General features: G+C 54.4%; 1 protein-coding gene across 1 annotated transcript in view; it reads right to left on the bottom strand.

Annotated features, from left to right (window-relative positions):
- The window catches only part of CFAP45 (cilia and flagella associated protein 45), a 513,786-nt gene that overhangs the window by 59,196 nt on the left and 428,191 nt on the right, over positions 1 to 26,399 (bottom strand). The window contains exon 10 of the mRNA XM_085639403.1: positions 6,968 to 7,161. Within this exon, the coding sequence (XP_085495529.1) occupies positions 6,968 to 7,161 (194 nt within the window). The remainder of the gene's footprint in view (positions 1 to 6,967; positions 7,162 to 26,399) is intronic.

Below are 26,399 nucleotides of genomic sequence, written 5' to 3'. Positions count from 1 at the left end.
ATCCAGTTATACATGTCAATTATAACTAAGGCTCCCGGTTTTCCATTTAAGCGGATTTTAACTTATAAATGCAGACGGAAAACTTTTTGTCCTTCGACTGTATTTATAAATATAAACGGAAAAATACTGACAAAGTGCTTCAGCTCAGGGCTGCCTGATCTGATGCATAGAATGCAGGCTGCTCTCCGGGCGTCCTACTGAGAGGGCGGACTCTTAGCGCCGCATTTGGCACTCTCCCTTCACAGGTCATTCATCAGGACCCCTGGGGGGGGGGGGGGAAGCCTGGGGTAGTCATCCCCATCCAGCATGCTCTCCCCCGTATCACTTCTGGGCAGAGGCGCAATAAACATTTCGGGGGGGGGGGCCTAATTCTTCCAGCCGAAGGGGTGAAATAAATAAAAAAGCCTCGCTAACAAGTGAATGGTCTTTTAAAGACCTGTGAAGTACCCAGTTGCGGCTTTGTGTGTGCCCGGGAAGCGTCTCAGGCTGGGCAGACACACACGACAGGGGGGTGGGGGGCTATGCACGCCTGCATAGGACAGATAAGATCAGAGAGTAAGGAAAGATGATATGGACCAGAGACCTGATAATGGCAGTGAAAGAGACCAAGGGTACGGAATGAGAAGTGAGGGTGGGTAACGGCCGAGGGTAAAGACACAGGATGAGAGTACCGGGAAGAGATGAGAGACAGTGTAATGAGAAGGGTGGAGAGTATTTGGAAGGTGCTGGTTCCAGCAGAGGCAGTGAAGAGGGCACAGCCAGCAGAATCCAGAGCCCCCCCTCGCCCGTACCCTGCTCAGTACTGTATGTTACCTTTGCTAGGCCAGTACATGCTGTGGACTCGGAGCCGTGGGGAGGGGTGAGGGGCTGAGAACCCGTGTCAATTGCACATTAGGTACTCGGTGATGCGGTGCCCCCTCGGCTCCTTTCAGGCCACTTTAGGCGTCGATGAGCCTCTCTGGAGAGGGGCCTTTTTAACATCCTGGCGCACAGATGGGGAGATGCTTGTCTCTTGGGCATTTGGAGCATGTTTGGGCCCCTGGAGGCCCCCCGACTTCCAGAGGCTTTCATCTTGTCGGCCATGCCGGGTGCAGCCGCCTTGTACCTGATGCTGCACGGTTTGGAGAGGGGCTAAGCCTGGAAGGCCTGCCAGGGCAACCTGGAGAAGGCTGGGGCAATGAGGTCCCTCTGTACTACCGCGTACTCTCCACTGTGTACTCTCCATTCCCCTACGTGCTCCACTCTCTCATGTACTCCAATCTGCACCCCCACACACTCTCACCTTTTCACACAATCTCTTTTCTCAACTTTACAATTCAACCTCACGTGTACTCCCTGCCTCCACCCTTGCACGTACTCTACACTCACCCACCGAATCCACTCTCACCTTACCCCAACTTCTCCTTCCATTCCCCCACTTCACTCATGCACAGCTGGCACAAACATGGTCTTACATTTTCTAGTCACAGCAAAGAGTCCTAGGACTAAATGGGCATTTAGTCTGATGGGCAGTGTCAGCTACTGGCATATGTAAACAATGTGACGAACCGAACCTGTCGGGCAGTGTGAGATGCTGCCACTGATAGACAGCATGAGGGACTGGCAATTGGGGGCATGTGAGGATCTCCCCAAGTGGGCAGCCTGAAGAACGGGCAGTGGGGCCAAAATGTGTAGTTTCATTGTGGCAGCTTCTTTAACTGCCCATCACGGCAGTTAAAGAAGCTGCCACAATGAAAATTGTGAGAAAGAGGCTGTGGGATTCAGAATAGTAAAGTTACACTGGTGAACAGTGATAGAATGTGGCATTGTTGGGTAATGTGAAGAACTGGGGTGGGCAGTGTGAACATCTGGCACTGGTGGCCAGGGTGAGGAAAAGACAGTGATGTTGGGGTTGGGGGGGCTGAAGCCCGTTGATCCCAATCGGTGTTGGGCGCCTGCTTCTGGCTGTGTGAAGCTTCTCATTGTCTGAGAGTGCTTTGTTTTATTAAGGTGAGCTCGGGAAGTGTTGAAGACTGTTGCTCCGGCCTCCAGGTGCCTTTCCCTATGGAATGTGCATTGCTTTACTTGGGTCCGCGCTTTCAGCGGCGCCTTGACTTCAGGTTCACTCCAGAGGAGAAGTGGGAGGAGTGCATTGCGTTATTGTGTACACATTTTCGCAGCCCTATTGTTGCAGGGGGAAACACTTTGGGCCAGTTAATACATTTAAATGCTTTCAGTGGGTAATCATGGACGCTGCATTGGAAAACAATCGTGATTCTGAGCATATCACTTCATTTTCACATGCCTGTAAACAATGCATATGAACAGGTAAAATTGAACTGATGCTCGGGTAAAGCTCTCTAATACCTCCGTGCCCAGTTCCATTATACTTTGTGGAGAAGTGTGGCTCACTGGTTAGAGTAGGCAGACCTGGAAGCAGAGGTCAGCCTGGGACCAGGGTTCAATTCCCGGCTCGGCTGGGTCTTGAGTCCATTAATTGTCCATGGACTCGATAATTCTCGCTCCAGTGCATACTCGATTCATGGGTTCACACTCTGCGACTCTGGGCAATAGCTTGCTTAATCTCCACAATGGCCCCTCGCGGCGGGATGCCTGGCTTTCACCTTGTGGATGCCCTGCTGGGTTATCTCACAGGGGAATACCAGGACGGGTTCCCTAAGCAAGCGCTTAGAGACCGGTTGGTGATTTGCGCTATATAAATATATTTACATTTACATTTGTGTCGGCTACGGGGGAAGAATGTTTCCGATGCTGACACAAAGCATTTTGCACCCTCCTCCCCTCAAAAATATGAACACTTACCTTGCGTTTTAGCAAGTTATTAATAGATATTTATCATAGTGTACGCTGGAAAATTATCTCCTCTGTTTACAAAAAAATTGAATAAAAATCTGTCAAAATAATTCCTATGTAGGCCTACATAATCCTAGGGAAATTGTTCTGCAATGAGAAAAAAAGAATGGGTTGCTCCCTCAAAGACACAGCTTGACATTTGATCTCTGTCTTTGAAGACACATCAAATGGGACAAGAGAAGAACAGGATTCAAAGGTCCCTAGGTTGTACAGTAAAGGTTTCCTCATGTAAGTTACTCAAGGTCTGTTTAGGCCTATGTTCTCTTTATTATTTTAGCAAAGTTTTCAGATGAATATATTGTGTTTACTTAATTTCATGTATATATAAATATATCTAAACCTATTACAACTGAATGCAAGTGTGCAATAAATGTGGAAAAATACTAGCTGCAGCGTCTTCTTTTGCTTGCGACAAAAATAAATGTGGATAAATACAGATAAAAAATAAATAAATATGGATAAATACAGATGTAAATGTCAAAAAAATAAATACTATAAAACCGGGAGCCCTAATTATAACGTAACCATTTGCATCATCTTGTTCCCTGAGTACCTACAATATGGGACAGAAATAACACAACAAATTCGATACTACGGCTCTGGGGTGGACTCCGGGTCGTTTTGTGAGCACACCGATGCTTGAGCCAACAAATAAGATTTAAGGGGCTGCCAAATATCAAGGGGACGGGACATTGGAGGCTGCAGCGGGGCGTACAGTTTGGAATTAGTATTGCAATAGGTCATGCTGTACATCCATCCCTTCAGTGTGGGGGGGCGTTTATTTCCCCAATAGATAGCGACCTCCCTTTTAGCCAAAAGCAGTGCAAGGGAGAAAAAATGCCTGGATGATTTGGGGAGACCTCTGACATAACCTAATAAGGCCAGGAGGGGGGACTGGAGGGAGGGGTTGATCCAGCATTAACTATAGCTCCTCGAACACTTTCCCCCAAAAGAAAGCAACTTTGGTGCAAGTCCATGCCATGTGTGGGAAATCAGCCATGGGAGTCCTACATCGGGGACATGTGTGAGGTCTAAAGGAGATCATCTCCTGATGTTGATATTGTTGTTGCGGATGGTGATATTGGTGACCATAACCATCATCCTCATCAAAGTCCTCTTGGTACTTGACATCAAGGCCCGATGGGGTTAAGGGTGCTCCAAAGAGACTGTCATCTTCGGACCCCTCATCCTCATCATCTTCGTCTAAGAACTGGGATGGCAAAAGAGACTGCACCTGACTAGGTGAGGTTAAAGCTGGTGTCAACTGAATTTTTGGAATTTTATGATTTTCCTTCCTTGTCGATAGTGTCGTCAACGACTGCTTCATGGCCAAATCTTGGATCACCGACAGAATCACCTTCATCGATGAAAGCTGCTTTTCTTGGTCCCTTGACAGCAAACTGTCAGAGACGGGGTCGTCGACGAGAGCTGTATCGTTGACAGATGAATCGTTGTCAGGAATTGGCCTCTCGACGACGATGAAGACTTCGAAGACACAATTTGCTTCATCGACAATATTACCCATCGAAGATGTCGTCATCTACGAAGAAATCGACGCCGGAGATACAGTGACCGTGGTAACTGTAGACATCATTGTGTCAGCGTTCACCCCTTCCCGGCCTCGCGGAACACTCTGGGGACTTACCTCTTGTAAACCTTGTTTTCAGCTCCCGGACATGGAGATCGCTGTTAGCGATCTGGGAACACCTGACATCACAGGCCTCTGGCCCTTTAACACTGAAGCCAGCCTGCCGCAAAACCCCGCCCCCGGATGCTATGTGAGAAAGGATTCGTCCGCTTCAAAAGGGTGGAGTTCCAATCAGGAAATGGAAGCGAACCGCAAGACAGACGCCGGGAAGACGATCCTAGGAGAGGCAGAACTGGAAGAAAGATGGACGGCTGCGGCGGACTCGAATCCTGACGTCGGACCAAGTGTCAAGGAGCCAGGAGGCTTTCCCTGCTCAGCGCCCAGCCACGGACCAGGAGGTTCGTGGCTCCAACAGGTGCGTGATTGGCTCCGGGGGTCAGGGCGACGGGCGGCTGACTCCTCCCTGGGTGGCCACTAAGATGGGCGGGGTCTGTAACGTTGCATAGCGGGTCAATCCCGATCCTGCTGCTGGTTCTCTCTTGCCCTCACGGTTCAGCCACACTGGTGCTCCCTCACTTCCCGAAGGAACTACGGAAGAGGGACCCTGATAAAGTTCATGAGCGTGGAAGATTACAGGGATAAATATACTACACAAAACACAAAACTTCCTACGCTTATCTTTCAAAAGGGCAATATGTCCACATAAATTCAAAAACAATCAAAAACATTTTTTGTTTTTGATTGTTTTTGAATTTATGTTATATATATGTCTTTTAGATGAATTGTCCGTACACTGTTAAGGTTAGTCACAATTGTGTTTCTATATTATGACATTTGTTTATGTTGCCAAAAAGAATAATGAAAAAATGAAAAAATTTAACAAAATGAACAAATAAATGAAATAATCTTGTTTTGTACACCGTGGTCTGTGGTTGTTGTTAAAAATTGTGGACATATTGCCCTTTTGAAAGATAAGCGTAGGAAGTTTTGTGTTTTGTGTAGCTCCCTCACTTCCCCCCTCCCTCAAAACCAAGAAGTAGCCTGATAGTAAGGCAGTGTTTTCTTTTTCTTTTCTTCCCTCCCTCATACCGCTGATTGGAGAGTCCGTGAGAGGCAACGCGACCCCTGAAGAAGCGAAGAGTTAATTCCCCAAAATCGTGCAAGAGCGCCAACCCGTGGATATTCTTCCTTGTTGCTGTATACACTTCGGGACTTGCATGAAACCTTAAATAAAACGTCCTTGCATTATAACTCTTGGCGCAGAGCATTCACTTACCCCGCAACACATCGATGTTACCAGAATCACCCTAGGAGAGGATTTTCTTGTCGCCGGAGGTGTTGTTGACGAGCTGCTCATCGGCTGAGCTGAAGTAGGCTTATTGAAGGTATTCTTCAGTTTCAAGGGTGGAGTAGAAGGTTCTGATAATGACTTCTTTTCCTCCTGGGAAGCTTTTCTGACAGATCCAGTCATCTTCTGAAGGGAATCAGATGACTTTTTTGAAGCTTTTTAGGAGGCCGCGACGATAAACCAGCAGGGTCATCTAAAGGTCCTTTTTGAGGCATTTTTGAGGAAGATTTAGAAGCATCACTCTCCTCATCAGAGACCATCGTGTCCCTGTTTTTGAGCCGCTGAAGCCACAGGAGAAGCCTACCTTCACGATCTTTAAGAGTCTTTGTTGAAAAAGTCCAACATACCTTGTACTCCTTAGGTTTGTGGTCAGGGTCCAAGCAGTATAGGCAATCCTTGTGCTTATCAATATGAAGTATTTTCTTCCTGCAAGTACCATAGGCTCTGAAAAGACCTTTTTTAGGTGTCTGACATGGTGGACATCAGTTTGAATCACCTGAAACAAATCCACTGAATTGTAGTAAGGTTGAAAGGATGACAACACTCCAATATTAGAGAAATAGAAGAAAACTGAGCAGAGCTCAGAGGAGACTCCCTTAGCACGACGTGCGGTAGAAAATCTGAGGGACTGGAGCTTCTCTCAGTAAGATTCTACAGGGTGATCTCTTCTGATTGACTAGTTCTAAGTTTAGTCCTTTTTTTTTATTAAAGAACAGCGATATGTTACAAAAGATTTTTAGGCCTATGGCCTTATGTTATATGTCTAATAGGAAATTTTCTTTAATAATACCAGGGACTCTCATCTTGATGACGGGGAATGATTCAAACATGTGAATCTATGAAAGTTCCAATACTGGAGTAACTTTAGGTTTACTTCATTCTGCAAAATCGTTACTGACAGTTACCTTGCCTCATGTTTTTCCACTCTGAAAATTAAATATGTAGCTTTGTCCTTAACTTGCCATTTAAGGCTCACCTTCCATCTCAAACCGCTGAATTACATTTAATTGTTTGATACTGTTGAGACAAAGAGATATGCTTGTGGTAAGCCCAACCTGAAGCAAGTAGGGTAAGCAAAGTAGTAGGCACACATTAACAACATAACCCAGTTTCTTGCAATAAACAATTAACCGTGTCACAGGGCTGAAAACTAAGTGCACCACATATTAATTTGTTACCTCAGAACCCTCTCAAATTCTACTCGGTCTCGATGAGCCTGCATGGCTGCATAGTGCTCTCTCTGTGCCACTTGCTCCTGTCGGGTGAGCTTCATCATAGCTTCATTTTGAGCCTTCTTTAGGGCATCCTCTTTTTCTTTCTGTCGCCAGGCCCTCTCTGCGGCTTCCTGGTTCCGTTTAGCTCTCAGGGCATCCTAGGAGGAGGAGGCAGCCTCATCAGTCTGATCAAACTGCTTCAATTGAATTTGTACGAAACCTTATATACAGATGAGGAGCTTGGTCAATAACAGTAACAATGTCAATAATCTGAATGACCAGCCCCTCTAATTATAATCCAAAGTAGATATATTACATCAATCACTGAGCACTGTTGAAGTACAAGTTACTTACTTTCGGTAACAATGTATCTGTAAGAAACATTAGTTAGTTAGATTCCTCACCTTAGAATATCCCCAGGCGTCAAGCTGGATCCGGAAAGATTTTTGTAGCAATATCCCTTGCGCGTCGCTATGCGTCGTCTGCGGCTCCGCGTCCTTCGTTGGCGTCGTGCGCCGGAATGACGTTGTCGGAGTACTTAGACGCCGCCCTCGCGCGCTGACGTCAGTTCTTGTACATAGCTTTCCGCGCCAGGAACGCAGAGCCATGCAAGAGACCGACACTGGTGCCAAAAAGTCTAGTGCCCTGAACAGGATGACCTTAACCCTAGATGTCGGTTCGCAGAACGGGGAGGATGGGTGGGTCGGTGAGGAATCTAACTAACTAATGTTTCTTACAGATACATCGTTACCGAAGGTAAGTAACTTGTTCATCTGAAAGAAACACGTTAGTTAGATTCCTCACCTTAGAATAGATACCCCAGCAATACCAACCCCGGTGGTGGGTCTGCGAACCAAGATCACACCAGAAAGTCCTGGAGAACAGAATGGCCAAAGAAGCCATCTCTCCGGACTTGGCTGTCCAGGCAATAGTGCTTGGCGAACGTGTGCAGTGAGGCCCACGTCGCCGCCTGACAGATGTCCTGCAAGGGAACTCCCCGTCCCAGGGCAGTATTCGCCGCTGTGGCCCGGGTGGAATGGGCTCTCAGCCCAACAGGAGGGTCCTTTCTCGCCAAGGAGTAACAAACCTTTATACACAATACGACCCACCGTGAGATGGTCTGCTTGTGTACAGCCCTCCTCTTCTTAGCACCTACGTATCCAACAAAAAGTTGGTCGTCCACCCGGAACCGTCTGTTGCGGTCCAAATAAAAGGACAGCGCACGTTTGGGGTCCAGACGGTGGAGCCTCTCTTCCTCTTTCGAAGGATGCGGAGGCGGAAAGAAGGTGGGCAATGTGACAGATTGCCCGATGTGAAAGGGGGTCACCACTTTTGGAAGAAAAGAAGGACGAGTCCGGAGGACAACCTTGTCGGATGAACAGATGAACAGAAAGAAAAGGAGGCTTAGATGACAGAGCCTGGAGCTCCCTCACCCGTCTAGCCGAGGTGATAGCTACCAGGAAAGCAGTCTTAAGAGTCAGAAGACGAAGGGGACAATTGTGAAGAGGCTCAAAGGGAGCGCACATCAGAAAGGTCAAGACAAGATTCAAATCCCACTGAGGCATTACGAAGGGGACAGGAGGAAACATGTGAGTAATGCCTTTAAGAAAACGCGAAACAACAGGGGATTTGAAAAGAGAAGGCTGATCAGGAAGCCGTAAGAAAGCAGAGATTGCAGAAAGATAACCCTTCAAGGTGCCCAGAGCAGAGCCCTGCTGGGCCAAAGAAAGAAGAAAGAGTAGAACCTCAGAAAGAGGGGCAGAAAGGGGATACACAGCCTTTGCTGTGCACCATGCCACAAATTTGTTCCATCTGCAGGCGTATACCGATTTTGTGGAGGGACGCCTGGCTGCCAGAATGACGTCACAGACTTCAGGAGGCAAGTCAAATGGCATCAACTGTCCCGCTCAATCTCCACGCATGGAGGTGGAGACTGGACAGGTTTGGGTGGAGGACCGTCCCCTGCTGCTGCGACAGAAGGTCCTCCTGAAGAGGCAGTCATACCGGAGGATCGATTGACATACTGAGTAGCTCGGGATACCAGTACCTTCATGCCCAATCTGGAGCCACTAAGATGACTTGGGCCCGGTCGCGCCTGATCTTCTTCAGCACTCTGGGCAGAAGTGGTATAGGCGGAAAGGCGTAAAACAAACCGCAACTCCACTCGCGACAAAAAGCGTCTCCGGGCGAGTGCCGCCTTGGAAATTCCAACGCGCAGAACTGCTGACATTGCGCGCTCTCTTCGGTGGCGAATAGATCTAACTAAGGCTCTCCCCACTGCAGAAAGAGACCTTGCGCCACGTCCGAGTTGAGACGCCATTCGTGATCCATCATGCACCGGCGGCTGAGTTCGTCTGCTCTGGCGTTCAGAGAGCCCGCCCGATGTTGAACCACCAGGATGATGCCCTGGTGTTCCAGCCATGTCCAGAGGCGCAGAGCCTCCTGACAAAGGGTCCACGACCCCACCCGCCCTGTTTGTAGCAATACCACATGTTGGTGGTGGTGTCCGTGAACACCTGCACGACACTTCCCCGGATTGCTCTCAGCTCCAACAAGTTGATATGGAGTTGAGACTCCGCCGGAGACCAGAGGCCTCTGATCTCCGCCTCTCCCATATGGCCCCCCCATCCCAGGAGGGACGCATCCATCACTACTACGTGCTCCGGTTGGGGTAGGGAGAGGCATCTGCCCCTGACCCAATCGCGGTCCGTGAGCTACCACTACAACTGTTTCGCAGTGCCCTCCAAGATCAAGACATGGTCGGACAGGTTGCCTCGATGCTGGGCCCACTGAAACTTCAGGTCCCACTGCAGAGCCCGCATTCGCCACCTGGCGTAATGCACCAACAGGATGCAGGAGGCCATCAGCCCCAGAAGCCGCAGCACCAACCTGACCGAAAACCAGGATAGAGGCCGAAAGATGGGAATCAGAGCCTGAATATCCCGGACCCGCTGTTCCGGAGGATAGGCCCGGAACTGCGCCGAATCTAGAACCGCTCCGATGAAGAGGAGCTTCTGGGAGGGACTCAGATGTGACTTCGGCACATTGATGGAGAACCCCAGCAAATGCAGGAGGTCGGCTGTAGTCTGGAGGTGGGAGACGACTTGCTGGGGCGAGCCCGCCTTCAACAGCCAGTCGTCGAGATAGTGGAAGACTGGAACCCCCGATCTGCGCAGATGAGCTGCGACCACCGCCATCACTTTCGTGAACACCCAAGGGGCACTGGTGAGGCCGAAGGGGAGCACGGTGAACTGAAAATGCTCCTGACCCACCGTGAACCGCAGGTAACGCCGGTGGGCCGGCAGGACAGGGATGTGAAAATAGGCGTCCTGCAAGTCCAACGCTACCATCCAGTCTCCAGGGTCGAGGGCAGCCAGAACCTGAGCTAAAGTGAGCATCTTGAACCGTTCCTTCCGGAGGAAGGCGTTGACACTCCTGAGGTCCAAGATAGGGCGTAGGTCCCCTTTGCCCTTCTTGGGAACCAGAAAGTAGTGGGAATAGCAACTACAACCTACTTCTGGACCAGGAACGCGCTTGACGGCCTCTTTGGCCAAGAGGGCCGTAACTTCCTCCCGCAGAAGATTCAAGTGATCCTCCGACATACGGTGGCACTGCGGTGGCATGGCTGGAGGGGTCGTCTCGAAGGGGAGGGAGTAGCCCCTTCGGACGATTTGCAGCACCCACCTGTCCGATGTGATGGATCGCCAGTGGAGCAGGTGATGACGAACTCTGCCGCCCACTGGCGTGGAATGGGCCTGAAAGCTCGGACTAGGAGGGCTTTGAGGCGGATGCTGCCGGGGTGGATGTGGACTGACCGGCACGTTGTCCTCCAGTACCGCCACGGCGGAATCCACGTCCGCGACAGCGTGCAGGTTGGTTCAGCGGCCGGTGGCTAGGCAGATGTGAGGAGGCGCCCCTTCCTTGGCCACGAAAGGGGCGAAAGGCGGAAGTTTGCGGCCGCGGGCCGAGAGACCCAAGGACTTGGCCGTAGCCCGGGAGTCCTTAAAACGAGCCAGCGCACTATCCGCCTTCTCACCAAAAAGGGGAGTGCCATCAAAGAGCATATCCATGAGGGTACTCTGGACATCCCCCGAGAAAGATGTGGGCTGCAGCCAGGCATGGCGCCGGAGCGCCACAGTGGTGGAAATCGCCCTACCCAGCGAGTCCGTGGTGTCTAGTCCACACCGTATGGCATGTCGTGCTGCATCTCGCCCGTCAGCAAGCGCCTGGGAGAGACGTGTCCGGGCCTCCTCTGGACACAGGGGCAGCACGTCCTCCACCGTATCCCACAGAGAGTGGGAGAAACGGTCCAAGAGGCAAGCGGTGTTCAAAGACCGCAGGCCCAAACTCAGGGAAGAGAACAGCTTCTTTCCGAACTGTTCCAGCCTCTTGGATTCCCGACCTGGAGGAGCGGATGGGAAGGAGGATTGGGAAGTTGAGGCCTGGATAACCAGACTCTCGGGGGTGGGGTGTTGGGACAGGAAACTGGGGTCGCCCGGAGCAGGGCGGTGGCGCCGGGCCACGTTCCGATCCACATGAGGAACTGTAGAGGGCTTGGACCAAGTGCCCTGCAGAACGTCGACGAGGGCCTCATTGAACTGCAGCAGAGGCTCTGTGGAGCTTGCTGACGGTTGAAGCACCTCTGTGAGGATGTTAGTCCTCTCAGCCACAGCAGGCAACTCGAGCCCCAGGGCTTCGGCCGCCTTGCGCAGCACCACTGAGAAAGCTGCACCTTCCTCCGAGGCCACAGTCGAGAGAGATGAAACCAGCGTCCGGGGAGGTGTCCAGACCACTGGCATCCCCCAGTTCATCTGCCCAGTCCTGTGAAAGCTGGCCTTGTCTGGCCATAGGGTCCTCAGACCCCTCCCAGTCGCCCCCATCATCCGATTCCTGATAAACAGGGGGAATGATCGGAGCCGGGCGGTAGATGAAACGCTCATCCATCGGCGTCGGAAGCGGCGTCGAGCGGCGCCGCGCTGGCGTCGGGCCCGGACCGGGGCTAAACCGGGGAACGGCGTCGTCTGGAGACGGCGCCGGAGGCGGAACCGGTGTCGGCGCCAGCGGAGGAGGCGTCGTGAGGTCGACCGGCGCCGGCAGAGATCCAGGCCTGGATCCCTCGGGGACCTGCGGCGTCGGGACCGAAGTCGTCGACAGCGCCGGGGCCGAGGCCGCCGGCACGCGAGGTCGCTCAGTCAAGCCCGCGGGGCCCGAAGGCGCGCCGGCAGGCGTTGGCGGCGGAGCCAGGCCCCTCATGGCCGAGAGGAAAGCACTGACCTCTGCCGGAGTCGTGTCAATCCCAGGGACCGGCGGGTATGGAGACAGACGCGGCTCCTGCGGCTCCGACGGAGCCGCGGGGGTGGGACCACCCTGACCCTCGGCCGAGTCGCGCGACCAGCGAGGGGAGTCCGAAGAGCGGTGTCGCCTCTTGGACTTCTTTGATCGCTTCGACTTACCCGAAAACTTCGAGCCCGAGGAGCGATGATGGTGGCTGCGGCTCCGCGACCGGTCCTTGGACCTCCTCCTGGAGCGGGACCGTGAGCGGCGCGGAGCCGAGTGCCGAAGCTCGAGAAGCTTACGGGACCGCTCCCGCCTAGCCTTCGAGGTCAAGGCCTGACAATCGGGGTACGACTCCGCGTCGTGGTCGGCCCCCAGGCAGTAAAGGCACCAGCGATGGTGGTCCGTCACCGACATCAGTCGATGACAGGAGTCACAGGCTTAAACCCAGGCATCCTACCGGCACCAGAGTCGAGTCGACAGAAGACCAAAAAGAGTCAAAAAGTTTAGTCAAAAAGTGACTAAGGGGTAAGCTCTTCCCGGATCGGCGCTGTCTGGCACGGAAAAAAGAAGAACTGACGTCAGTGCGCGAGGGCGGCGTCTAAGTACTCCGACGACGTCATTCCGGCGCACGACGCCAACGACGAACGCGGAGCCGCAGACGACGCCTAGCGACGCACAAGGGGTATAGCTACAAAAATGTTTCCGGATCCAGCCTGACGCCTGGGATATTCTAAGGTGAGGAATCTAACTAACTTGTTTCTTTCAGATTTTTCATTTAATGTATTAGAAGAAATGAACATTTATACATGCACAAATACGATTCGGATATTTGTTAGCCTTTTCCCACCTGCAACTTTGTAGGGGTACTGTTTAACAGCTGACGTGTTGGCTAGTCTAATAATTCATGCCTGCATGCTGCATTTAAAAGGCTGGACAATGCTATTGTAGAACAACTCTGTCAGTCTGGATATTCCTTGCTTCTATCAGCTATCTTCTATTCATTCAATTCCTCAATAAACCATCACTGAACCATTTACATCTGGCAAAGTACTTATCCATCTTTCAGTTACCTTATATCTTAACACTGAAGCCTTGTTGTAATTTTACCAACTGCACCACACTCAACGAGTTGGCTGCATTGAGGGTAAAAATATCCATCATGATTTTCTTGGTATATGACCTGAAGCAGCTGGCTAAAGGTGGAGGTATTGGAGCTGTCATCCAACTTTATTTGTGTGAGAAGTTGGCCTGATATATGATGTCACTAGTTCTAGTGTACACCTTGTATCAGTCCAAACAACCCTTATGGTGATTGGTTGTAAAGTCAACCTTATAGACCAGCTATCCTAGTGGTAGCATGGACAAGAGAAGTCTTAGGCTAAACTCTGTATGGCATGTGAAGCCAGCTGTTATACCATTTGCAACCCCTTGAATACCAAATGAAAGGACACCACAACAGATATATTATAAAAATAGAATGTATTTATTCTAGTCAAAATACCCTCAGCACTCTGTAAGAGATTCGAGGCAAGTACAACACAGTCTTATTTAAGCATACATAAGTCACACAGGTAAGTAATACAGTTAGGCCCTAGGGGCCACACAAACCATATACTAAGTAAGTGGTATAAGAACCACTGTCACGAACACAGGTTAGGCCTAGGCCTAGGGAATCGCTGGGGCTACACTATCCTATCAGTTGCTAGGCAGTGGGAGGCCCACGGGATTCAGGTGCAGAGTGGAAACACTCACGCGTAATGCGTTAAAGTCGATAGAAATAGTAATATTTAGAAATTAAGAGTTTTAGGACACTTCGGAAGGAACTAGGAGTTAGAGACTTGGAAACTAGACACTAGGATAGTCAATACCCTTGTGAGCACCGGAGTACTCAAGTTACCTAGCCCACGGGCTGCGGGTGCATAGGTGTGAACTTGCGTCGGGTTTCGTCGTCGACTCCTATGGATGCCTGAAGAAAGATGCTGACAGGCAGTCAGTGAAGAGTGTCCGGTGGATACCAAGGATGGAATCAAGAAGGAGGATACCTGCAAGCAGAGGGGACAGAGTCTAGGTCACCAGCCAGGAGCCGGGAAGGAACCAGGAAGGAACCAGCCGATGTCGTGAAGATGCAGGTGAAGAGGTGAAGCTTGTCGCAGCAGCCACGGGTACCAGGAGGCGTCGAGGACGACCAGAACCAGGAGGCGAGCTGTCCCACGAGGGCTCTTGCTGTCGGCGGCGTCGATGTCGAGTTGGGACACAACAAGCCTTGGCAAGCACAACCCACGCAGAATGAAGGATTCGCTTCTGTTGCAGACCAGGAAGGCCTGAGGTGCTTCTCTTTCACAGGGAAGCAAGGGCCAGTCTGGAGGAGCCAAACCAGTGGTGGAAAGTTAAAGGTTCGTCGTCACAAAGGCTACTAGCCAACAGGCAAGCAACCGGGCAGACGCGTCGAGCAGGGAAATGCAGAAGGGCCCCACGCAGAACTCGTGGAGTGTGGAGGGCTGATCTTCAGTGCAGATGGTGCTCGGGGTTGGGGCTTCTCAATCCCCAGAGCACAACTTCGAGGATGCCTCAGAAGCTGCGCTGGAAGCAAGTAGCCAATTTTCCCAGGTAGCCGGTCCCACGTCTCTCGTCGCCTCCACGGATCTCAGCTTTGCTGTGGATGTGGATCAGGGTCGGAAAAGTCTGGAAATCAAGGCGCTGGTCGGGCTCTGCAGTCGGTTCCTCGTAGAACGCTGAGCAAAGCAAACGGCAGGTCGCTTGATGGTGCCTGTTTGCACAGGGTGGCCACTCCTTGGCCACAAGGGAGATTCTTCACTCTTCTTCCGTAGTCGAATGTCGAAGGTCCAGAGTTTCTGTTCAAGTTTCAGTTATCAGGATAATGCAAAGTCCTAGGGACTCAGCTCCCACTCTTATACTAATCTGGGGGGCTGGGTTACCTGCTAGGTCACTCCTATGGGTGGGACCAGGGAGGGGGGTGGTTACACCCCCTTCCCTTTGTCCAGTTTCGCGCCAGGACTGGGGCTGGAGTGCCCCAGCACCGGTTTGAACTGGACTATGGTTCCGCTTAGTTGTTGGGGCTGCTTGACTCTTGTGCTGCCGCTGCCCCAGGAGGGGCTGAGCCCGTTGTTGTGCCCTGAGTTGCTGCTGTGGTGAGGAAAGTCGCTACACGGGACTCCAGTTACCAGGAGTCCGTGCGTGCCATCAGCTGTGCTGCGTCCCGCCCACCCGCCAACAAACACTACATAACAGCTCGGACAACCCGCTAGCGCGGGTCCCGCTTCGTTGTTGGGGCTGCTTGACTCTTGTGCTGCCGCTGCCCCAGGAGGGGCTGAGCCCGTTGTTGTGCCCTGAGTTGCTGCTGTGATGAGGAAAGTCGCTACACGGGACTCCAGTTACCAGGAGCCCGTGCGTGCCATCAGCTGTGCTGCATCCCGCCCACCCGCCAACAAACACTACATAACAGCTCGCGGAACCCGCTGGCGCGGGTCCCGCTTCGTTGTTGGGGCTGCTTGACTCTTGTGCTGCCGCTGCCCCAGGAGGGGCTGAGCCCGTTGTTATGCCCTGAGTTGCTGCTGTGGTGAGGAAAGTCGCTACACGGGACTCCAGTGACCAGAAGTCCGTGCGTGCCATCAGCTGTGCTGCGTCCCGCCCACCCGCCAACAAACACTACATAACAGCTCGCGGAACCCGCTGGCGCGGGTCCCGCTTCGTTGTTGGGGCTGCTTGATTCTTGTGCTGCCGCTGCCCCAGGAGGGGCTCAGCCCGTTGTTGTGCCCTGAGTTGCTGCTGTGGTGAGGAAAGTCGCTACACGGGACTCCAGTTACCAGGAGTCCGTGCGTGCCATCAGCTGTGCTGCGTCCCGCCCACCCGCCAACAAACACTACATAACAGCTCGCGGAACCTGCTGGCGCGGGTCCCGCTTCGTTGTTGGGGCTGCTTGACTCTTGTGCTGCCGCTGCCCCAGGAAGGGCTGAGCCCGTTGTTGTGCCCTGAGTTGCTGCTGTGGTGAGGAAAGTCGCTACACGGGACTCCAGTTACCAGGAGTCCGTGCGTGCCATCAGCTGTGCCTCGTCCCGCCCACCCGCCAACAAACACTACATAACAGCTCGCGGAACCCGCTGGCGCGGGTCCCGCTTCGTTGTTGGGGCTGCTTGACTCTTGTGCTGCCGCTGCCCCAGGAGGGGCTGAGCCCGTTGTTGTGCCCTGAGTTGCTGCTGTGGTGAGGAAAGTCGCTACACGGGACTCCAGTTACCAGGAGTCCGTGCGTGCCATCAGCTGTGCTGCGTCCCACCCACCCGCCAACAAACACTACATAACAGCTCACGGAACCCTCTGGCGCGGGTCCCGCTTCATTGTTGGGGCTGCTTGACTCTTGTGCTGACGCTGCCCCAGGAGGGGCTGAGCCCGTTGTTGTGCCCTGAGTTGCTGCTGTGGTGAGGAAAGTCGCTACACGGGACTCCAGTTACCAGGAATCCGTGCATGCCATCAGCTGTGCTGCGTCCCGCCCACCCGCCAACAAACACTACATAACAGCTCGCGGAACCCGCTGGCGTGGGTCCCGCTTCGTTGTTGGGGCTGCTTGACTCTTGTGCTGCCGCTGCCCCAGGAAGGGCTGAGCCCGTTGTTGTGCCCTGAGTTGCTGCTGTGGTGAGGAAAGTCGCTACACGGGACTCCAGTTACCAGGAGTCCGTGCGTGCCATCAGCTGTGCTGCGTCCCACCCACCCGTCAACAAACACTACATAACAGCTCGCGGAACCCGCTGGCGCGGGTCCCGCTTCGTTGTTGGGGCTGCTTGACTCTTGTGCTGCCGCTGCCCCAGAAGGGGCTGAGCCCGTTGTTGTGCCCTGAGTTGCTGCTGTGATGAGGAAAGTCGCTACACGGGACTCCAGTTACCAGGAGTCCGTGCGTGCCATCAGCTGTGCTGCGTTCCGCCCACCCGCCAACAAACGCTACATAACAGCTTGCGGAACCAGCTGGCGCGGGTCCCGCTTCGTTGTTGGGGCTGCTTGACTCTTGTGCTGCCGCTGCCCCAGGAGGGGCTGAGCCCGTTGTTGTGCCCTAAGTTGCTGCTGTGGTGAGGAAAGTCGCTACACGGGACTCCAGTTACCAGGAGTCCGTGCGTGCCATCAGCTGTGCTGCGTCCCGCCCACCCGCCAACAAACACTACATAACAGCTCGCGGAACCCGCTGGCGCGGGTCCCGCTTCGTTGTTGGGGCTGCTTGACTCTTGTGCTGCCGCTGCCCCAGGAGGGGCTGAGCCCGTTGTTGTGCCCTGAGTTGCTGCTGTGGTGAGGAAAGTCGCTACACGGGACTCCAGTTACCAGGAGTCCGTGCGTGCCTTCAGCTGTGCTGCGTCCCGCCCACCTGCCAACAAACACTACATAACAGCTCGCGGAACCCGCTGGCGCGGGTCCCGCTTCGTTGTTGGGGCTGCTTGACTCTTGTGCTGCCGCTGCCCCAGGAGGGGCTGAGCCCGTTGTTGTGCCCTGAGTTGCTGCTGTGGTGAGGAAAGTCGCTACACGGGACTCCAGTTACCAGGAATCCGTGCATGCCATCAGCTGTGCTGCGTCCCGCCCACCCGCCAACAAACACTACATAACAGCTCGCGGAACCCGCTGGCGTGGGTCCCGCTTCGTTGTTGGGGCTGCTTGACTCTTGTGCTGCCGCTGCCCCAGGAAGGGCTGAGCCCGTTGTTGTGCCCTGAGTTGCTGCTGTGGTGAGGAAAGTCGCTACACGGGACTCCAGTTACCAGGAGTCCGTGCGTGCCATCAGCTGTGCTGCGTCCCACCCACCCGTCAACAAACACTACATAACAGCTCGCGGAACCCGCTGGCGCGGGTCCCGCTTCGTTGTTGGGGCTGCTTGACTCTTGTGCTGCCGCTGCCCCAGAAGGGGCTGAGCCCGTTGTTGTGCCCTGAGTTGCTGCTGTGATGAGGAAAGTCGCTACACGGGACTCCAGTTACCAGGAGTCCGTGCGTGCCATCAGCTGTGCTGCGTTCCGCCCACCCGCCAACAAACACTACATAACAGCTTGCGGAACCAGCTGGCGCGGGTCCCGCTTCGTTGTTGGGGCTGCTTGACTCTTGTGCTGCCGCTGCCCCAGGAGGGGCTGAGCCCGTTGTTGTGCCCTGAGTTGCTGCTGTGGTGAGGAAAGTCGCTACACGGGACTCCAGTTACCAGGAGTCCGTGCGTGCCATCAGCTGTGCTGCGTCCCACCCACCCGCCAACAAACACTACATAACAGCTCGCGGAACCCGCTGGCGCGGGTCCCGCTTCGTTGTTGGGGCTGCTTGACTCTTGTGCTGCCGCTGCCCCAGGAGGGGCTGAGCCCGTTGTTGTGCCCTGAGTTGCTGCTGTGGTGAGGAAAGTCGCTACACGGGACTCCAGTTACCAGGAGTCCGTGCGTGCCATCAGCTGTGCTGCGTCCCGCCCACCTGCCAACAAACACTACATAACAGCTCGCGGAACCCGCTGGCGCGGGTCCCGCTTCGTTGTTGGGGCTGCTTGACTCTTGTGCTGCCGCTGCCCCAGGAGGGGCTGAGCCCGTTGTTGTGCCCTGAGTTGCTGCTGTGGTGAGGAAAGTCGCTACACGGGACTCCAGTTACCAGGAGTCCGTGCGTGCCATCAGCTGTGCTGCATCCCGCCCACCCGCCAACAAACACTACATAACAGCTCGCGGAACCCGCTGGCGCGGGTCCCGCTTCGTTGTTGGGGCTGCTTGACTCTTGTGCTGCCGCTGCCCCAGGAGGGGCTGAGCCCGTTGTTGTGCCCTGAGTTGCTGCTGTGGTGAGGAAAGTCGCTACACGGGACTCCAGTTACCAGGAGTCCGTGCGTGCCATCAGCTGTGCTGCGTCCCACCCACCCGCCAACAAACACTACATAACAGCTCGCGGAACCCGCTGGCGCGGGTCCCGTTTCGTTGTTGGGGCTGCTTGACTCTTGTGCTGCCGCTGCCCCAGGAGGGGCTGAGCCCGTTGTTGTGCCCTGAGTTGCTGCTGTGGTGAGGAAAGTCGCTACACGGGACTCCAGTTACCAGGCGTCCGTGCGTGCCATCAGCTGTGCTGCGTCCCGCCCACCCGCCTATTGGTTAACGCCCCTTTATAACATCATCGTTAACCGCTGCGCGGGACGCGCGCGGGACGCACCGGACGAAGCCCGGACAAAGGGCGGGCCGTCTGTGGCCGTCCGGGGCTGGACAAGGCTGGGCTGGGCCACCCCCTTAACAAACAGTGATACAGTAAGACTTTGTGGCACTTCTTGTTCATTGCTCTTGGTTCAGTCCAACATTCCAGTCTGTTATTTATTGAGTAAACCTGTGTATCGTGGCAAATGGCAGGGAAAGGGAAGCGAATAGTGGGGTCTGCAACAGTGTCTGGCACTTTGGACCAATTTATTACCAGAGCCGTTTCGGTACTAGAACATGAGATCGCTATTACCGAGCGGCGTCTCTCAACAGAACCAATGTATGCCAGACGTTCATCTATTGGCACACTGGCTCTGGTTAAATCTCCAAACAGGATAGGGGGGCACGGCAGCGGTGATCCGCCCCAGCTTGGAGACATTGAGATAAACCCCAATATGTCACCAGCTAGTACGAGGTCTAAGGAGGACAATGGTGTTACTAATGGTTCCCCTGCCGTGGTAGTCACAGGTTCATTAAATTCTAAAGCTACCTTCCCCCAGACAAGGGCTGGTAATAAAATACCCAGACCTGTTAACCCTAAGAGGAAACGCGGGGGGATGCTCAAGGCGCTAGGCAGGCGAAAATGTCCAAAATAACAAAAAGCGCGGCTAAGCCCGACGCCCCATCCCCAGATGACTGCCTGATCATGGACGAAGCTAGCAAAGGTATCCCTGCTCTGTCTCACAGTGGTGACATGATTCCTCAGATCGAGCAGGTGGTCCGATCATTAATACTCCCTCTCTTAGAAAGGGTAAAATTAGTTAGTGAAAAAATTGAACGTTTGGAACAAACGATTCTTGACAATTTTTGTTCATTAAAAAACGTTGCTAAATTGTCTACAAAAGATATCGTTAAACCCAATTGTTTAACCCCTGAAAAGCCTTTGACCTCTGTACCGGTCCTTATCGACAAACCTCCTGCGACAACAAACACAGGCCCAGGTTCTGGTTCTTTAAAGACCCAGGCGAATACTCATCAAACTTCCAGGAGGGTGGGAGGGACAAGCAATGTATCCAGGGGTAATGCCACTAAGGAAGGTATGGGAGAGAGAGGAGTCATAAATCCAGATACTCACGAAAATCCCCCTAAATTCCCCCTGGCCCACATCCATCTTCCACCTGAATCCCTTCCTTATGTAGTAGTATTAACTGGTGTTCCTGAATTATTAGGTAGTAAACCTGAATCCTTCCAAGAACTTAAAAACAAAGTGAGCCATTGGTTAAATAAGAACAGACCAATCCCCAACAATATGAACGGGAGGATCTTATTTGTTAGAAGGGTCAGCTGGGTGGGTTCTAGACCTAAAGATGCTTTGGGTGATTCCATTATTGTAAATTTTGTGGACAGGCGTATACCGAGGTTCATTCGTGACCACGCATTCCATGGGTCTCGATCGGGGATCGAGGTGCATGATTTACACTATTTTTACAACCTGTCCCCTAATTATGAGGGTACAACTAGACAGGACTGGGTGACGAGTGGGTTGAACCCTGGGCCTATCATTTTACCCCCCGATTATGTCGATCACTGCAATGGCCTGAGTAACCTAGACGCCCAGTATTGACCGGCGAAGAGAGAGTTGAAACCACTAATTCTCAAGGACGTCACAGTAGCTGAAAGTGAGCTCTTTGGTGGTCCTGATGTTGTTTCCCTGGTTCCATCCGGGACGCCCACCCCGTATAGGGACTCAACACCGGGTTCGCATTGGGCGAACGAGAGGCCATGCGAGGAAAGTTCTATTGTTGCTCATCAAGGCACCCCGACAGGTCAAGGGCCAGGTACATTGATTTTCTTGGAATCTAGCTGGTCTGAAGGCAAACATGGACTCCCCTGAATGGGTTGAATTCACCAGTAATTATGATGTTTGCCTTTTCCAGGAAACTTGGTCTAGTGAGCCCCAGTTCCTGCTGGGATATTTGAATTTTTACGTCCCAGCTATTAAGGGTCCTAAAGGCCGCCCCATGGGTGGCCTAACCATCTGGGCCCGGCAGGATCTATTTCACAGGATTAGCGAGATACCCACGGGGTCTCCTGACATCCAATTAGTTAGGCTAACCCTGGGCCTTACGGGCGAACTAAACATTTATAATTTATACCTTAGAGGGACTAAGGGGAAAAGGTCGCGGGTTTTGGACATTTTGGTCAGCCTTATAGAAGCAAACTTGAGTGAGAGGGATGTGATCATTGCGGGTGACCTCAACGTTACGTTTGAACCCCTCTTAGATTCAGACTCCGAATGGGGCCTTGACCCTGAGGAGGACCGGCTGTGGGGAATACCTGGCCTGGCGCTTGCCCCAATTAAAAGATGGTCTGAGGTGGTAGTGCAGGTAAATGCCCTCTGTTATGAGAAAGGACTAAGGGCCTTGAACGGTAGGACTCCAGGGGATAGGAAGGGTGCCTGCACTTTTGATAATGGCCGCTCTAAAAGCAGGATTGATGGAGGGAGGAGCCTAGCGCGCAACCAAGATGGCCGCGTAGGTGCGAGGCTCCCGAGGACCTCCGCGACCTCCTGAATTAATCCTGGCGAAATCCTGTCCTTGTTGAGGGGACTGTGTTGGGGAGCCGGAGCTGAGGCGCCACCTGCTTTTCGGGCTCGAATCGGACCCCGGACGCCGGTGGGAGCATCGATCGAAGGTTGCGGCCTTCTCCTCGCCGGCCCCCCGGATTGGAGTAGTGGGGCGATCCGGGGACAAAGCGAATAACAGCGGCGAGCGGGGCTGGGCCACTCGCGTACCCCGCACTTTCACTTTCGCTTTTGCGCCCTCCTGGCTCTCAGGCGGGGTCGGGCTGCGGAGCGGGGTGCGGCGGTGTGGCCTTGTCCAGGAGCCCGGTTGACCCGCCGGCGGTGGGTTGACCCGCGGTTCGGTGGTCGCCCCCACCCCCCCCCTGGCACCCGTGATTTGGTATAGCGGCCCGCTTGGGGAGCTTGGCACGACGGTGGAGAAGCCAGCATGTCCACCAAACAAGATGGCGACCGGGCGAAGGTGAAGACGACCCGCCGTGGCACGGCGCACCAGGCTAATAGTATGGACCGCTACACGCTCCAGAAGGGTTCTCCGGAGACATCGCGTGCATCCCCGGTGGGCCCGGCGGAGGCATCTGCTCATCCGGTGGATCTGACCCTCCGGGACGTCATGGGCGCCATCGCAGAGATGAAGGCCTCGGTGGACCAGCGTTTCGACACCTTAGCGCAAAAAATAGACTCGGTCCTGGTGGATGTGAGCCTTGTGAGGGCAGACTTGTCCAAAACAAACGACCGAGTCGACTCTCTGGCCCACACCACAACGAGCCTCACGACAGACGTGGTGGCCCTCCAGAAGGAGGTGCGCCGGCTTGGCCAGGCGAGCGCCCTGATGGACCGGCGACTGGAGGACTCTGAGGGTCGGGCCCGGAGGAATAATGTTCGTATTGTGGGGGTGCCGGAGGGACGAGAGGCGGAGGCGGCGGATCTTTTCGTGGAAGAGTTGATCCAGACCCATCTCCAGCCCCGGGGGCTGAGTAAGTTTTTTGCGGTGGAGCGTGCTCACCGGGTCCCCGGGGGCAGACCTAAGACTGGTGCCCCGCCGCGGCCTCTCATTGCCCGGATTTTTAATTTTCGGGACAGAGATGCTATTCTCCAGACCTCCAGACAACAGGGACCGGTCAAGCTTGACAACATGGAGATACATTTCTACCCAGACTTTACTCCGGCGGTCCAGAAGCAGCGCCAGAGCTTTCTTGGTGTGAAACGTCGCCTAAGGGACCTTAACCTCAAGTACTCAATGCTCTTTCCAGCTAAGCTGAGGGTAGAGGTGGATGGTCGCACGCACTTCTTCGACCGGCCCGAGGCGGCTGGGGACTGGCTGGACACGCTGCCTGGGGATCGGGGCCGGGGGGGTGGGGGGGGCGCGGCTGGCGGGGAGGGCCTGCCGGATCAGAATTGAGGGGTGACTTAATATGCCTTGCTCTGGACGTTGTTCCTTCACCATTTATTGATTGCGTATGTTCCCCTCCTATGGAGGTCGTGTGGGGTCTGTTGGGGGCTTCCCTCCTCCTCTGGGGGACTAGTTAGTATTTAGCTATGGGGCGACAGGCACACTGCACTTTGGGGGGGCTGTCTGGGCTCATGCAGGGGTGCAGGGAGGGGGGAGTTCTGTTGGGACCGGGGGGTGGGGGGGGTGTGTTGTTTGTTAGCACCGCAGGGCAAACCCGCTACTATGTTATTGTTTTTAGGATGCTCGATGGGGGACGACCGATTGTTTCGACGTATGATGGGGGGTAGGGATTTGACTGTGTTGTCATGGAACGTCAACGGCCTGGGGGATAGGATCAAGCGTGGTGTGGTCCTGCAGTACTTGAAACGTATTTCACCAGATGTTGTCTTCCTGCAGGAGACGCACCTTATAGGTAACTCCTTTCATGCAATGAACCGGCGGGGATATCGTTTGGCGGCCCATTCCGGCTTCACCTCGGGCTCGCGGGGGGTGGGTATTATGATCAAGAACTCGCTCCCGTTGGAGATTGATGAGGTGCGCCATGATGAGAGGGGACGCTACACGGTTCTAGTGGGAAGAATGGAGGGCAGAGTGTTTATCTTTGTATCAGTGTACGTCCCGCCTGGGTTACAAGCCACCACATTCGCGGACCTGGGGCGCCTCCTTCTGGACCTTCCGAGTGGCCTGCTGGTGGTTGGAGGGGACTTTAATGCGGTAGCCTCTGGGTCTATGGATCGCCATCCCCCTAGGGACCTCCCCCGGGCACAGGCGTGGCTGCCCGGCCTTCTGGACACGCTGGGCCTGGTGGATTGCTGGCGATTAAAGCACCCCGCATTGCGACAGTACGCTTTCCACTCGGGTGCCCATGGTAGCCTCTCACGGCTTGATTACATCCTTGTCCCGGCGGCCCATGCAGGGAGGGTGGGGGAGGTGCGCCATCTGGCGCGGGGTATCTCAGACCACTCCCCATTGTTGTTGCATTTTGATGTCTTCCCGAGGGGGGATGGCAGGGTGGCCCCAATCAATGCATGGTATTTGCGCGACCCCACCATTCGTGCCGATTTGATCAAATCCTTACAGCGATACTTCGACGAGAATGTGGGGTCGGTCTCTTCGGCCATCTCCCTGTGGGAGGCTTTCAAGGTAGTCCTTAGAGGGGAGGCCCTCTCCTTTATCTCCCATGCCCGGCGGCGCGAGCGGGAGGAGGTGACCCGGGTAGAGGCCGAGATTGCGGAGCTGGAGGGTGACCTGGGGAGTGGGGTAACAGACGCCAAGTTGCATGTTCTACACCTAAAACAGGCGGCCTATCGGGCCCTCGTTACGGAGGCGGCCAGGGGTCTCAGTAGAGAGCAGCAGGGGCGATTGTATGATGTGGGTGATAAGGCTGGCAAATTGATTGCGTGGTTGGATAAGAGGGAGAGAGCAAGCCGCGTGGTGCCTTTGATTGAGAGTGTTGATGGTGCGCGTGTCACTGAGCCGGAAGCCATTGTCTCCTGCTTTGCGGATTATTTCCGCGAAGTCTACTCCCCGGTTTCCTCCTGCTCGGAGGAAGATTCCCATGCCCTGCTTCGGGACATCGCACTGCCCTCCCTTACGGTGGAGGACAGGGATTCGCTGGACGCCCCTCCCACCTCGGACGAAATTGCCTTGGCTATTCGCTCGGTTGCATCCGGCAAGGCCATGGGCCCCAATGGTATTCCCATCGAGCTATACAAACTACGCCCGGATGTGTTGGCACCCCACCTGCGCGCGATGTTCCTAGCGGCCCACTCGCGGGGTTCCCTCCCGCCGGACCAGCGTCTGGCCACAATTGTGGTGATCCACAAGGAGGGGAAGCCCCGTGAACGGGTCACATCCTATAGGCCGATTTCGCTCTTGAATGCGGAGCCCAAAATCCTCGCTAAGGTGTTGGCCAACCGGTTGGTTGGTGTAGTGGGCGATTTGGTCCACCAAGACCAATCTGGCTTTATACCGCACCGCAATACGGCGCTCAATCTGCGGCGCTTGCACGGGGTGCTCGCGCGTGTCCCATTTGTGCGGGAGCCGGCCATCTTGGCGTCCTTGGACGCCACCATGGCGTTTGATACGCTTGAATGGTCATACATCTGGGCGATGCTGGCGACATTCGGGTTTGGCCCGGGTTTCATTAGCTGGGTCAAATTGCTATACTCGGGCCCATTGGCGCAGGTGGTAGTGAATGGGCGAGTCTCGGCCCCATTCGCACTGGGGCGGGGTACGCGACAGGGTTGCCCCCTGTCGCCTCTCCTGTTTGCCCTGGCCCTGGAGCCCCTGGCGGAGTGGCTGCGGTGGCACCCTTCTATCCGTGGTCTCCGCTGGACCCCTGAGCATGAGGACCGTGTGTCCCTCTACGCGGACGACATCCTTCTGTATCTCGCCTCCCCGCGTAAATCACTGATCGTCCTGGTTGATGTTTTGCGCTCATTCGGTCGCAACTCAGGTCTGGTCATCAACTGGGCGAAATCCTGTGTCTACGTGCTTTCCGGGGAGGCTCCGGTCCTACCACGGGACTGTCCGATCCAGATTGCCTCTCAAGGTTTTCGGTACCTGGGTATCTATATCACTCTTGACCCGGAGGCCCGCTATGAACGGAATTTGCTGCCCCCCCTCCAGCGCTTGAGGGAGGACGTGGTGCGCTGGCGGCGTCTGCCGCTCTCGCCGCTCGGCCGAGCGGCCTTGTTTAAAATGATGTCTCTGCCGCGCTTCCTCTACGCCCTCCAGAATACTATGGACTTGGTCCCGGCGCGCTATTTCCGTGAGGTGGAGGGCCTCCAGCGGCGCCTGTTCTGGGACGGGAGGCCGCGCATTGCTCTGGCTAAATTGACGCTCCCGTGGTACGATGGGGGGGTCGCCCTCCCGGACATTAAACGGTATTACTGGGCCTCCCAACTGGCTGCAATTAATCATGGCCTTTACGGGCCTGCCTTGAACCCGGCATTTGAG

The sequence above is a fragment of the Triturus cristatus genome, chromosome 12 (genome assembly GCF_964204655.1).
Source record: "Triturus cristatus chromosome 12, aTriCri1.1, whole genome shotgun sequence".
NCBI lineage: Eukaryota > Metazoa > Chordata > Amphibia > Caudata > Salamandridae > Triturus > Triturus cristatus.
Note: the sequence above shows the minus strand (reverse complement) of the source record. Positions and strands in the feature narration are given on the sequence as shown.